General features: G+C 33.8%; 1 protein-coding gene across 50 annotated transcripts in view; it reads left to right on the forward strand.

Annotated features, from left to right (window-relative positions):
- Positions 1–12,294, forward strand: part of RIMS2 (regulating synaptic membrane exocytosis 2) — a 449,434-nt gene that overhangs the window by 314,788 nt on the left and 122,352 nt on the right. For 29 of the 50 annotated variants that reach the window (XM_027883430.1, XM_027883435.1, XM_027883443.1 and 26 more), the window contains 3 exons: positions 3,777–3,956; positions 5,073–5,182; positions 5,994–6,026. In XM_027883430.1, coding sequence (XP_027739231.1) covers positions 3,777–3,956; positions 5,073–5,182; positions 5,994–6,026 — 323 coding nt within the window. Of the gene's footprint in view, positions 1–2,199; positions 2,272–3,776; positions 3,957–5,072; positions 5,183–5,993; positions 6,027–12,294 lie in introns of all 50 variants that reach the window. The other 21 variants (XM_027883437.1, XM_027883442.1, XM_027883459.1 and 18 more) reach the window with 4 other exon arrangements.

Genomic DNA, 12,294 nt, shown 5'->3' on the forward strand with positions numbered 1-12,294 from the left:
CAAAGAAAGTGTTTTCAGTCATTCTGAGGAAAAAAAAAAAACTTATATTTGTTTTGTAAGCTGTTACAATTGCTTACTGCTGGAAAATGTTCGTCTTTTATAAAGCTTCCTCTATAGATAAGTTTAGATCAATGAGTATAATAATTTTTGAAAATTATTTTTAATTGTTAAGAAAAGTAACAAATCTGAAAAATTAAAAAATAGAAATGGTTATTTTCTGCATTCGGAAAAGAGCTGGGGTTTGAAAATTCCAGACTATGAATATAGAACAATGCAGATAAATCAGTAGATCAAATACAGTGTGGTAGCACCTTTGGTTAGATACTGTGCTGTAGTAACTAGAGTTTACAGTGGTACCTAAATACTATGGGATTCTAATTCTAATATTTGATGGGTTTGGAATAAAAAGTTAGATTGTGAATACTTGTAAGACCTTCCATGTAGTAGTGACTTGCAGGGAGCTCAATCTCAAGGCCAGCTTGGCTTAGAAGCAAAGATTTACTTCTGTACTCTTTGTTCTGTGTAGGGGAGAGTCAGCTCACAAGACTTGCATGCTTTGACAAGGGAATAGACCATCTACTATGCATGCTTTCCTTAGCAAAGGTAGAGGGATGCTACAATAGGCAATACTAAATGGAGGTCATTACTTGACATTTAATTAAATTAACTGTATTTTGATAATGAAAGTCTGTTAGCAAAGATAAACAGTGCTAGCGCACATTAAAATATTATATGGATGTTGAATAGTTTAACTCAGACTATCATATTTACCCCTTTAAAAATTAGGAATTCATATGATATGAATTTATGAGAAAAAAGGAAAGTTTCATCTAGATAATTTTTGAGAATGTCCTTAGGAATGATATCTGAAAAATTAGGGACTTCTGTTTTCAGTTTAACTTGCTCTCCTTGCTTATGGCTGAATTGTGATATTAATGCATAATTGTATTCAGTGGTAAGGGAGGACCTTCAATACCCAAGCAGCTTATTGGAATGAAAGTTTTTCTATAAAAGGGACAATTTTTTCTGAAGATTGGGATCATATATTACATGTGTTTACTGTTAAAAGAACAAAAGAATAAGTGAGGATGAAGAATAGACAGTAAAACTATCTGTTGAATTGTTGTTTATATGTGTATGGTGTAAAACCACAAAGTGAAACTTTCAAGTGGAAGAAAGTCCACTTTGCTATGGTGATTTTTAAGAGGATTGCATCATGTAGTCTGGAACTTCAGGGTGACAACTCAGTTTCATCTCAGGATTTAAATTAGTCTTCAAATCCTCCAGTCTACAAAACAACAGCAGTGTCAAAGCTTCAAAGCAAAATGTTCACTGCCAAAATTCACGCTCTCTTTCACTTCTGGAAACTCCTGGTTGTTTTTCCTCTTGAAGTAAATGCCAACTGCAGATTGTAGAAAACCAAATATTTATATTAGCCATGGAATATGAAACTTTTATCTGTTAGCATAGTGATTAGCTACACTGGCTCCATGATGCTATGCAGAATACGAAACCTGCACACCAAGCCATTAGTATTAATCCTAATGGTAAAATTGCCTCCCTGCCTTCTGATAAAGAAAATGGGTCAGATCCCTAAGATCCTAAAAATACTTTTTATACCTAAAGAGCTTTTTATACGTAATGAGACCTTAAGAGTGACAAGTGAGAGTCTTGACTTCTCATGAAGTGTTTATGAGAATCATGTGGTTGCTGAATCTTGTGGAACTCACCTGTTCCTCTGTATGTCTCCTATTTGGTGTTGGAAGAAGAGAGAAATAGAAAATTAAATGACACCCCTCACATGTTGCCCAGTTGTTGCTGGTATAGCCTAGCAGTCCTCCACTCACTGACAAGAGAAAGGATATTCTAGCTATGTGTGTCTGACAGACCCATAGAAGAAAGTTTCTGTGGGCTCACTAATTTTCTTAAATATGTGGGTAAGCAAGATAGGGGTGGGTTTTCTGGACCTTAGCCGTATTCTCTTTTGTAACTTTGTTGAATTTAGGAATATTTTTTCTTGAAGTTTGCTTCCATAGTCAAAGAATGTATTCCATGGTCATTTTTTTAACCATCGTGTAGGTGGCCGACACTTTTCTCACCTTCTATAGCACTGAAAGCTCTCTTAAACAGTTACATAAACCAAAAAGCATTCATATTAAAGCTAAGGTTCTGTTTCTTTGTCTATCAACAATGTAAAAGAAGCGAGACAGTGGATGTTTTTGCTGATGAAGCTTCCCATTCAGAAACAGAGCTGATAGAAGAAGAATTGAGGTAATTTTGTCGTGGTTTTGTGCCAGGCTCATTGTACTTTTTCTCCAATTTTTAGTGCCTCAGCTTATAATTACCATTATGTGTCTCAGTGTGGTGTGTTCGCTTGTTAGGAGCTTATAGATATAGGTTCATGGTGTGTGGTATTATTCTGAATCTGTCTGTGGCAATTCCTTCGTATGCTCTGGGAGTCCAATGATGACCTCATGGAAGGCCTGAAGAGGCATTGCTTGTAATGACTGTTTTATAAACCCATTCAGCAAAGTTAGCCACTATGTTTTGTTTCGGTGTTCTTTAGAAATGAATGCTGTTACTAACATAAAACTCTTCATAAGGAGGCTGTGGTGTGTGTCTCTCTCTTTCTTGATACCGATTAAAATTTGACTTCTTGTTACACTTAATTGCCATCCAGCCACTCACTGTATTAACTGACTCCATTGTAAAAGGCATGACTTAGCTAAAGGAAAAGTCCTGAAGGGTACACATTTCCATTTATTCTGTAGCTGTTCAGTTACACAAGGAGAGCTGGGAGGAGTGTGAATTTAAAAGGTAGCTCCATTAGGGTATGGATTTTACTTTTAAATTGCCTTGATTTAATGTATTTTCAGATGTTACTCATAAATATTACTCCTTTCAAACAGACCGATTACAATGTGAGAAAAGGTGGGGGTTGATTATTTTCTGAAAAGAATGGCTCGATTAATTGCCTAATAGTAAAAGACCAAACTGCTTGATCAAGAAATTCTTTTTTGCTCAGTCTGATTTCTCCCCATTGCTTCTCTAATGATAACTTTTTCCATTACTGTTTTAGTACAGTTCCATAGACTGTGGGTTAGGAGATTTTTTTTTTTAATTACAATCCAAACTTTTTCTAGTTGTTGGAACCTCTGCAAGTACTAATGTGCAGTTTTTATTTGATTACAGTCTGAGCACCACCTATGAATCCATCACTATCGTCCGCTCTATATTTTAACAGACATTCTGAGTTTAGTAATAATTAACAGTGCTACATGATAATTATAACATCCTAAATGTTGAGTTTCCTACAAACAAGAGTGCTACCTCTAGGGATAATGCAATCTAAAAAAAGCCCTACTAATATGAGGAATAATGCAAAGTTAATCTACACAATTAAAATTAAACTGCACAATTAAATGAGTCCTTAGCTTTAGTGAGACTTAATATTATGTCAGCTAGTCTTTTCTTCCCAGGTTGATATATTAATTGACACAAAACAACATTTTAATGTCAGGAAACAGACTATTGCATGGATAGTCATTGCTGAGACATTGGAAACATTTCAGCCCATTTATCAAGAGCAAGTTATATGGAGCAAGTCAAATCATACATGTATAAGAAAAATGCACGTTATCAAGAATTTCTATCGGAAAATTTACTTCCCCCCAAAATATACATAACAAAATGATTTGCTCCAAACCAGTATCATGCAGCATATTTTATAATTAATAGAAAAGTTCATCTGAGCTGCTTTTTGACTAACATTACAGGAATTGTGAAGCAGCAGATAGACAGCCATATCAAAGATCCAGATCAACAGAGCAACGTCCTATGCTAGAGCGGACCAACTCCCGCTCCCGATCCACAGAGCGTCCTGACTCAAACCTCATCAGGTCGATGCCTTCATTAATGACTGGAAGATCTGCCCCTCCTTCACCTGCCTTACCGAGGTGAAACAGACAAATCAATCAGACTAATCCCCTTCTGCCCCACCAGCTCACCATTTTATTTTCCCAGTAGCCAATTGGTATCGCCTCATCCTTAGCTGATCACTAGTAGCAGTAGATACTAACACTTTCAGTGCCAACACACTACTTATATTCAACTCTGGATATAATGGTGTGGCTGCCATTGCAAATCATTTGCTAGCTGTATTTAACTACATTTATTTATGATTTCTCATTTATCAGGAATCCTGGATGGTTTCCCACATAAAGCACTTCATAACTTTCATATTCTTCTCTTACAGAATGAGAAATTATTTGTGTTCATCAGACATTGCTTATGGAACAACCATCATAACATCAAATGAAACTATTTTTTTTTAAAAAAAGTTTCTTTAGATGGACTGTACTAACTTTGTCTATTAATTATCATTTTAACCACCATTTTCTCTGACTACATTTTACTGTGCCATAGTCTGTATTGTTCCTGTTTGAGTACCCCTGATTGATATTTCGAGGATTTTTATGCATTATTCTTAGCTTAAATAAACATAATAGAATAAAAAGATGAGTGCATTTTGCTCTAGTTTATGTTCAATAAAGCCTCTCCTTATTTTAGAACTGCAGAATACATTCTTTTGTTTCCTGAAAGTTACAGTTATTAATATCAAATCCCCAGTGAGAGTTAGAGTCAAATATCAGTGACTTTTCTCAGTTTATTACTTTGTTTAGACAAATCCATGTAATCTCATTGCCACCTAAATGTAGTTTAAGCAAATACATGCTGAGTAAAGATCATTGAATTTGACTTGTGGATAAATTTATGTGTATGTGGGTATTATATTCATATGCACATGAATATGCACACAGCACATTTTCTGGCTTGACTGTATGAACAAGCATCTTATAGGTGTTCAGACCTAGTTTGGCTTCTTTTTCATGGAGAGATTTCTGTTTTTCAATAAGGTCTTTTTTCTGAAATGAGATAATAGTTTCACTCTGGGACTGCAAGGGCCCCAAGTTGATGTAAAGCCTACTTAGTCATGTTATCAGTTCTTGATGATATTTAAGGATGAATTTGTCATTTAAAGGCTGTGGTTTGTTTTGATATGTGTCTCATAGGTCACATCCTCGATCTGGGTCTGTTCAGACAAGTCCATCAAGTACTCCAGTAGTAGGGCGAAGGGGCAGGCAGTTACCACAGCTCCCACCCAAGGGGACGTTGGAGAGAAGTAAGTGTGTGGTTTTCTCCTTAATGACACTACCAAATTACTCATGAAGGTTGGTTATATTTATTATTTTTCTTTTGCCATTGGAGTTGAAATCTCTTGAGTTTTTTTGTACAGAATTAGGATTCGATAGTATTGTATTTTGTACTGTGTTTTCTTCTATCATGTTTTAATATCTGCAATACTCTTGGCTGAAATGAATCACCAGCAATACACATGAACCAAGGTGGACTATTGGCATGATCCTGTTCCTTCTGAACTCAATAGATGTTTTGTCATTGGCTTCAACTGGCACAGGCAATGATCTTTTGTATGTTGTTTCATGATAAAATTCTGGCTCTTTTGGGAGTCAGAAACATAGTTGGTCACTTGTGGGTTCACATGTAGTTATTAAAGATCACTAATATAAAAACATCTGCTTCTTGAAACAGGAAGAACAAGAAGAGAGGTAATAATCTTTAAAATGGGAAAGGTCAGAAGATATTTCATGATTCATGTTTTACTGGTACTCTAATTGAGCTTATCATTAATGTCTGTTAAAAGCACTGGTTGATTGAGACATGTTCCGAAATGTTTAGAAACAGGGGCATATAAACACATTTTTGATAGCAAATATATATTCATCTTCATCTTCTAATAATTAGATGTGCTGTGCAAAATCAGTCTAAATGGCCATATACACTCCTTTTTTTTTTAAATCCTTCTTAACATGTATATTGTATCTTTTATAAAACTTATGTTGTTTTTAACCCCTGTGCTTTGGTTCCTTTTTTTTTTGTTTGTTTGTTTGTTTTGTTTTTGTGACTTTCCCTAGACAATGGAGACAAGGAGATAGAATCTTATGAAGGTCTGTACATAAAGAAGGGCTTGTTTTTCACCTGAAAGCCTTTTTCAGAGGCTATATAGGGAAAAATAAACCCAACTGCAATTGATGTTACTTGATTGCACAGACACAATCAGAATTATTGTCATAATTATTTAGTGTTTACTTTTAGACCTGTGGCTCATAAATTGTACATGAAAAGGTATAAATAATACTATCTAAATATGATTGTCATTAGAAAAGTACCTAAACATGAACCCATTTTTAAAGACCAAGATTTTATGCTACAGCAAATAAGGGCATTTCAGCTAACCTATGTATGTACCTTTCCCAGATTAGCAGATATTCAGGCACATGTTTAAATATAAGCCTTTGAAGCTATTTGACATGTGTAATATTAGCCATTGCATTTGATCGAAACAATGCTTTTATTGTAAATATATTATAGTGTGATACATTTGCTAAATTACAAGGTCATTTTTGAAATAATATAGGGACAAAAATTAATTGAATTAATTATACCTTTCAAAAAGGTATAATATTTTTGCCAAAAATTAAATCCCCTTATATTTTGTAACATTAAACCCATTTAATTTACTTAATAGCAAGCCACAAGATATCAATTGCAGTCCTTGGTTATACCACTGAGGGTCTTTATGTAGTATTACTGCATCTGTCTCATCAGACTTTTTAATATAATATTTAAAATGTTTTCAGTATTTATTTCCATTTTGGAAACAAAAACTCCATGAAAAGAAAACTCTTGTTTTCTCAGATAACCACCCAACTATATTCATTTCTTTGTCGTCTTATGTGTTGTGAATTGCTTATATGAAATACAGTCTAGATATGCCAGGAAATAATCACATCTAATCACATGATGTTTGCTGTCATTGCTGTAAATGCTTTTATGTTTTACCATTCTTCCCTGCTCTTTGCTTAGTATATCTATTTAGACTGTGAGCTCCTTAGAGCAGCAACTGTGAAGTACTGCATATTTTTACTGTGTTTAATTAGAGAGGGTAGCAGTCTTATTTATTATTTACTTCATAGGTTCTATAGAGAAAAATATAATAAATACAATAAAATAATTATTTTTTATAGGAGTGCTAGAATTGTTTGCTCTGGTAAGTACTGCTGGGATTTGAGGAACTCTGTTTTTACTTGAAGACTGAGTAATATTTTCCTTTACCTCTGTCTTTTTGAAAAAAAGTAGTCTTTTGGAAAATCTAGGTTATGAAAAATTGCCAAGTCCACAGATGTTGAAGTTTTAATGTACAATAAAAGCATCATCAGTGACTCAAGATACAGTAACTAGATAGATTTCATTTTGAATTTACACATGTAAAGATGGTAAACCCTGTTAAAAGCATAATCCATAGATACAGTTTTCATACAGTATCCTATATAATTTTCTGTTGTGAATTAAGAGCTTATATTCTAATACCAGTGAAGTTCTCCTTTGAGGCTTTTTCCTCTCCTTCTGTAGGATTTTCTAATAATTTTCTTTAAGGGGAGTAATAATTTTCTTTAAAAAGCATAGTGCTCTGCAAGAACAGCAGATTACCTAACTTCTGTCAGTGACAAAACGTAATTAAGATTAATAGCAGTCTTTTTACTGTGGAGAATTGAATTTTACAGAAAGTTATTTTAAGCAAATGAAGTACCAGTTATAAAAACTGATATGTAATAGAATCAGAAACACTGACTATCGTAGAAGAAGTTTATGCTATTGTTTAACAAATAAAGCATCAAGTAAACCTGAAAGCTTTGTAGGCATTTGAGTAGATTTTAATGTGTTTTTATATGCCCTTGGGATAATCAAAACGGTTGACTGTTGTTGGGAAAGTCTAGTGAACCGTACCAGAAAATACCATTGTCACAGAATAGACCTTTCTGCTCTTACAGAAACAGAGGCATTTCTATATTGCTTGGAAACACTCTGTGAAGGTTAACCTTTCTGTATTCTGAAATCCAGGATTTTATTGTTGACCAGATTAAGTTAAAATCATACTGAAGAAAAGAGTTCATTAAAGATATATTACAGACAAAAAGGAATTTGAAGTCATCTCATTTTTTAAAAAGAGAAAAAGAAAAAAGGAAAAACTTATCTGTTGCTAACTTCTACACTAGTCTCATTTAGTTTGCATAATAATCTGTATTTGTTACAGGGTTGAAAGTGCATACCTTTTCTTATAATTGTAGTAGAAGAAATGGCAGAACTCAAGTAGAAATAAGGAAGTAATTTGCTGTTGGAGATATTTTTTGCTCTACTGCAGTACTCAGTAGAATGTGGAATATGATGAGATTATGGTTGTATGACTAGAAATGGAAGGGAAAGAATCTATAGGGGAAAAAATACTCCCCTGGGTAATGGCTTTCGTAATTAGGATTAGAATTAAAATACCTTGATTTGGGTTAGATTTAGTTCCATGAACTCTGTTATGTAGTTGCAAGATTTTGCTTCGGGGCATGTAGGTTACTCCAGAATATTTTATTTCAAAATTCCGAAATAGCCAGAGCTTTGTTCTTAAGAAAACTAGCTGTGGAGGAGCATTCCTATCTGTAGTGTATTGTCTCATATATATTTTTATCAGTGTCCCACATACTGTCTAGGAAAACATGCTTAGCTGTGTTGTGTTTACAGTCTTTTATCATCATGGTATTTTGGCTAATTCCTTAACTTCCCACTGCTGTGTTGCTTCCAGTATCAGATTTACCTGTTCAGAAGAAAGACTGAGTACTTCTGAAATGCATGTCATTATCTTATCTACCCAGGGTAGATAGCATTAGCATCGAGGCAGTTTGGGTTTTGCTTTAGCCTTTGCTAGTTTAGTAGACTTTCATGTTAGGTGGTTAGAAAGTAGTTCTGAAAAGATGTCTGGGACCACTACAGTTTTTACGAAATTTTCACTACTGAATTGCCAATACACTTTTTTTTTTTTTTTTTCCCAGCTGAACATTTGTATATCTTTAAATTGTGATAGAGTTAGAGCCATCTTGTTTAAATGAACATTTGTAGGAAAACAGTATTATTAAATTTAAATTGTTTTTAGCAGTGAAATGTTTATTTACTCTTAAGTGTTCTGTATTATTTGCTCTATAGACAATAAGTGAATCCTGCAATATTTATGGTTCTTAAGGGCTAATGTGATTTTTTTCGTTTATATGTGGCTATGATGTATTTCTTTATTCTTACTCGCCTTGGTAGAAGGATGAAATCAATCACAGCTTGCTGCTCATTAAAATGGAACACCATAGAGTGCTCTTGAAACTATTCAGTATTCACCCTTTCAGTTTGTTGTTAATTACTAATCAGAGAGAATTTTTCCTAATATAGATTTTTCCTTTTCCTCTTAAAAATAAACATAGCCCTTTCTTTCTTCATTCCCACAAAAAATCCCCCAGCTTTCCATCCAACCATAAAAACTAGAAAATTATATTAGACAAAAAAATGGAATAAAACCTTAAAATATGAAAATAAAGTGCTCAGAAATTTAGCAAATAGTAGAGCTCTGTGAGGATTTGCCCTTCTATTTATGCTTTATGGTACAGACTTTAATTACATGATCTCATAATAATCTTGTGTCTTGGGAAAGTTATTTCAGAGGCTTTTAAAGCCTGACATTAATGCTGATTAACTGTCCTCTTAACTTCAGGTATGGGTGATCTTGTTCCAGAATAAAATTAGCTATAAATGGAATTAACAGGAATACTTGATTAGGTTTAATCAGGGATAGCTAGCAACCATAATTCCAGTTTTTATACCTTTCAGATACAATTTCAAGTCTGTGAAAAGAACAATGTCAATGTACTGTTGTTGTAACTCATGCAGCATGGAGTGCGAGTTACTGAGGCAGTCCAACAGATAGGAAACACAGATGCCCTTGGCAGAAGCACATGCTGTGTATTTTAAGGGTTTTTATCTTATTCAGAACATAATTTCTTTGTTAAATGAGACATAGTTTTGCAAAATGAAAAGGAATTTTATTGTGTGTTTTCCAATGCCCTACAGTTTGATGGGAAACAGAGGAAGACTATTTTAATGCAATTGCACAGAACCTGTATTAACACTGGTCATAATTCAATCATACTCTATCAGCTGTGATTTCAGGTGTTTTTAAGAATATATGGCATATGGGTATTTTATTTTATAAAAGGTGATTGATCACATAAAAACATATTTGTATTTCTTATAATTAATGGTATTTTCACTATTGTTTCCAACTATTTCAGTGTTCTCTAGTATTTAGATATGCTGTAGGCAACTGTAGATACTGGTGGAAAAGTGTCTTCCTTTATGCATTTTAACTACAATGAAATCCAGGTAAAAAGCATATTATCTGGCAAATCGAGAATATTTTTTCCAAGCTGGAAAAGCATTTGCATTGTTTCTTCTTCACTTATTAAGGTACCAAGTGTGTCCACTTGTTTATGATTTATACACAATTAAAAATGTGCTGTTTGAGAATGGAGGCTTAGACTTTTCTTCATAGAAAAACTAAAACAAAGCCAAGCAGAAGATACTTTTAAACCAATTATCTACCAATATCGGTCTGTTTTCTCTGTTTTGGTTCTTATTGTCTGCTTTTCAGTGCTTCAAAATTTAATAAGAAATTGGCAATAAGGGACAATAAAGGCTGCATATGAGCATCACTACTTACAGAAGGATCTCACTGGAGTAAACTAGAGATATTAATGAAAAATAGCACAAAGATTTATTTAATCTTTGTTTCACTAAAAAAATAATATCTACCACAGACTGAGGGTTTGTATGTTATTGCAGAAGTCTTTTGTTTGATATTTATTTGAACAGCTTGTAACAAAGCATGCATGTTTTTGTCTTGCTTTTTCCCCCCCTGTCATACCTTGCTTATACAAATGCAGCAGGAGATGAAGAAAACAAGCGTACTGGAGTTCAGGAGTCAGAGGTCGAGGCAGGTCTGTCTGACCACAAGTGCCTATCTCCTCTAGATATGTTTTCCCCTGGGCATATAGGGAAGCTTTACCAGCCAGCTTGTCAAAATATTAAAAGAAAAAAACCAGTGAATATTTATACCATTTTATGAAAGAACCACACAAGCAAGTTGATTGTACCATAGTTTATTTACCAGTTGTGAATGGTTAAAATAATACAATCTGAAAAAAATGTCACCTAAGTTTTTAACTTTTCTTATCCTTCTTTATGAAAGTACTCCATCACTCTGCTTAAGTAACACACTTAGCAAATCTGGGTGGACACCTTTTAGATGTGGTGCTCTCTAGTTTACATTTATAATTTTTACAAGCAGGGAAGTAAATGCTATTGTATCATGAATTTTTCTTTGCTTGTGTAGGCAGACTGATTATGCTGAAAATAGTAGGAAACTGCATTACATGGAAATCCTTAGACTATTTTGTATAATGTCCCTCATCCTGCCTGGAGGACAGTTCAGTTGGTAGTAGGATGAAAACTGATAGTTCTCAGCTCAAATACCATGTGATTAAAACATAAAACTTTAACTTTTAATTTCAGAAAACACCCCATACACATTCAAATATATGCAGAGATCTAAAGATTTTTCAATAATTTTTCTGTTCTTAAGTCTCTTTCTCAAAAGAAGAATCATAAATGCATAAATTTAACTTTTACATGCATTGTTAATAGGTTACATTCTGTTATCCATGTCAATAAATGTCAAAAGTGGTGGAAGCATGACGTGAAAAATGATGAGCTGAGCAAGAAACACTTTTAGTACTAGCTGGTAGGAAAAATTACTAGCATACATATATATGCCTAAAATGCTAAATGCTGCTTAAAAGTGTAAGTGCCCTAATCTTGTGCCCTGAACCCCGCTCCCATTGTTATTTAAGAGAAGAAAATACAGACTACTATTTTCTTCTACAAAACAAAGCCAGGAATAATTACTGTGTTAAAAAATCTGGATGTTAGAGTTACTTCAGGTTTTGGAAAGTGAAAAGAAGGTTTATTTTTTTTTTTATTTGTAGTTCTCACTTAAGCATCTAAAGTGTCCTTTAAGATCTTTGCCTTCTCATTTTTCGTTATAGTACAATTTACTTTTTTCTTGCTTTTGTTATGGTTTTGTCACTGTGGTGTTCAGTGATGTGTGTACTGTGCACTCTTCATTCTGTGTGCTTTGTGCATAGTGCATGGAGTTGTGCTCACTTAGGTTACAAAACATTTGTGTGTGCTTATAGTTACGTTGTTCGCCATAGTAGCTGTTCCAATTGTTAATCATCATTGTCTATTTTTAATGTTGTAAAGATGAGGAAAAACATCAAACCCCACCTG

The sequence above is a fragment of the Empidonax traillii genome, unplaced genomic scaffold (assembly GCF_003031625.1).
Source record: "Empidonax traillii isolate 1590-97213 ecotype Southwest subspecies unplaced genomic scaffold, ASM303162v1 scaffold126:size1624879, whole genome shotgun sequence".
NCBI lineage: Eukaryota > Metazoa > Chordata > Aves > Passeriformes > Tyrannidae > Empidonax > Empidonax traillii.